General features: G+C 33.7%; 1 protein-coding gene across 1 annotated transcript; it reads right to left on the reverse strand.

Annotated features, from left to right (window-relative positions):
* Positions 1-740: 740 nt before the first annotated feature.
* On the reverse strand, positions 741-2449 carry LOTGIDRAFT_153391 (hypothetical protein; the record flags this gene model as incomplete). The annotated part of the gene is made up of 2 exons (XM_009057289.1): positions 741-1997; positions 2051-2449. 2 exons carry the CDS (start codon positions 2447-2449, stop codon positions 741-743), a joined length of 1656 nt encoding a protein of 551 aa, XP_009055537.1.
* Positions 2450-3021: the final 572 nt, after the last annotated feature.

Here is a 3021-nt window from a genome sequence, read left to right on the forward strand (position 1 = left end):
TTTCATTAAAATTATTTTTCCTGTAAAATACCAATCGGAAGCATCGGATTTTTTGTCCATATTTGAAAAGATATTGTGAAAGGTTTTGGCATTGAAACCGAGGAGTGACATGTATTGTCTGTGATTCCCTTCCTCGACTATCTCTCCATCTATTTTAATTTGTCCTTTGAATGTTTTAAATTTATCAGAGATAGCCTTGATAACATCGGAAAATAGGGCGTTTTCTATCAATGTTTCATCAAGTTCGATTTTAATCATATTTTTTTAAGTGTATATTTTTGATTATTTCTTTATTTTGACCGCTGATATTTCTGTATGGAATTTGTCCAAAATTTCATTGAATTCTTGTAATTCTTCAACTGTTATGTTTTTGTCTTCTCTCGATCTTTCGAAAAAGATGTACAATTGATTAAGATACATATTCAAGATATCCGTTTTCTTTTTATAATGAGCTTTCTTTTTACTCGTGAAACCTAAAGTGATGAGACCACAAGAGGTCGTTTGAACGGCTGTTAATGCAGCCAATACGGTTGGGACGATGACCGGAAGCATTAATCCACCAGTCACGGCCGTTGCCACCGTTACTCCTACCGTTAGAACTGTGCTCGCTGTTTTGAAAAAAGAATCGATTCTACTCCATGTTTTGCTGCATGAATTGTACTGTCTCAACTTTATTTTTAACTCTTCTTGTTTGTCTATCATGTATTGTTGTCTGCTTTCGAGTTCCATTTTTTAAGTCGTTAAATTAAGTGAATTTCCGATAAATAGAACCACGGAATATCCCATAGAGCGTGGTCGTTTGGCCTAGTATTCTTAAATATTCGAGTATTAAAAGTAAAAACATTTACGCGTACTAACGACATTTCTTTTTTCGTATGGTCCTCTTTAAGATGATAGGAATATTTTCTTTTTTCTTTTTCGATGTTTATCTTGGCTCTAAAAATATAACCACCAGCATGAAGGATGGAGTCGGAACCTTCGACAAACGTTAAATGTACTATAAACTCTCGTTCTTGTTGACTTTTATGAACATCGATAGAGGTGTATTTTTCACCTAAAGCGAAATATAGTTTTACGTATTCAAAGTCTGTTGTTCGTAAAAACTCGTGACTGCTCGATTCTATTTTTCCGTGTTCGTGTAAGCGTCGTGGAACTTTGTCAATGTTGCTTGATGGTGGATTTTCCGTCTCCAATATCATATCCAAATCTTTGATTCCAATGATATCCTTATCATTTTCTACTTCCATTTTAAAGGTGTCTACATATTTACCATTTTTCGTTTCAATTTCCTGATCCCTTTTATCAATCAAACGTATATTCTCTTCCAAATTACCATCATTGAATAATGAAATATGTTTGACGCCCTTACCGGTTTGTTTGAAGACTACTTTATTGACTTTAACCTTCATGGGAAACTCTATTTGAATCAGACAATTACCTCGAAAAGAAAACTCTTGCGTTTCGCCGATATCGAATACGTTTTTAGGTTCTCCGTATGCGAGAGAACCCACTTTTATTTCTGCTTTGAATCCGTATTTGTTTGATTTATAAATTTGGTCTTTTCTATCGAAGACAGTGTCACTTTCGAATGGTAGATTGAAATAATACGATTTGTCCGTGACAATAGCTTCTAATTTGCTCAACTTTCTCTCTTGTCTCAAAAAATCGTCATGAATTCTAGATACCAAAAGATTGACCTGTTCTTTAATATAATTTTTCATATCATCTCGAAATTTATTTTGAAGAAAGTTTTTAATCACACCCACTTCTTTTTCTAATTCGTCCGTGATTTTAGTATCCAAAGCAGTCAATTGTTGTTTCAACGTATCTTTGTCAATGGGAAGTGTGTTAATTATATCTTGAACATCTGATTTTTGCTTTGCGATCTTTTCGTTCAAATTGGATATCGAATTTTGTAACTCGGTTTTGTCCGCGGTCTTGTCTAGTTCTACTAGCAATTCGCCAAGTTTTCTCTCCAAAGCGTTTAGTTTTTCAATCTATCCTCGTTTACATTTGGGTTGTCTATTAAATGTTGGACGTCTATTTTTACCTTCCTAATCTTATCGTCTAATTTAGATATCAACTCACTTGTTTTATCCACTTGAATAAGACGTTTCAAACTCGTTAACTCTTGTTGTAGTTTGGGTTCGTCCACAAGATTTTTAATATTTCGTCTGATGAATCTTTTCCCGTCATTTATTCTATTTTCAACATGGTCCTTATCTATTTGAATTGTGTTTATTTGATCCAGTAAATATTTCTTGTTCACGGCATCGTTATCGTTTCCTGGAAACTTTAAATTAGTTATTTTGAAATTGTTCATATCGATATCCCCTTGTAAGGTGTCTCCGATTTGATCCACGAAAAAAGGTTTCGCTTTGTTTATAAACGTCGTCATGGGATTTTTAGATTCTAGAGGTATAGACCCTAATCCAAACTTGTTTGCCATTTTTATTGAGTTAAATTTATTATAATTTCTTCAAACTTTTCTCCCAAACTCAACCGATATAAAACCCAAAGCGACAGCTGTCCACACAGCTTTTGTCCTGGCATTTGAATTTGAAACGTAGAACATTTGATTGGTTTGCTAGTCATTTTCGTTATCTCTTCTGTCGGTTCTAGACCGAAAGAATCAAAGAAATAAAAGTTATTCGAAGAATCTTTGTGTAAAGCAGAGTGATGAACTCCTTTTTGATCCGACGTGTGAATGTTTGTGATGGCGTAAAATTTACCTTTCTTGTATTTCAGTTCATCAATTTCATCTCGCATGCAATAATAAAACGGCGAGACGTTCAACTCCTTGGCCCATTTCACAAGTTGAAAATTTGTGGTCGTGTCTTTTCCGTATTTATCGAGAAACGCATTCATTTTTTAAGTTGATTTTTTTTAGGTGTTTTTCGAAGTAGGCGGTAAGTATTGCTGAAGACCCAATTGACGAAATATATACGTAGTTTGTGTTTGAAAAAACTTGTATAACATTCTGATAAAACACATTCAATAATATTTGAAGATAAATTACAT

Source organism: Lottia gigantea (genome assembly GCF_000327385.1).
Source record: "Lottia gigantea unplaced genomic scaffold LOTGIsca_3, whole genome shotgun sequence".
Lineage (NCBI taxonomy): Eukaryota > Metazoa > Mollusca > Gastropoda > Lottiidae > Lottia > Lottia gigantea.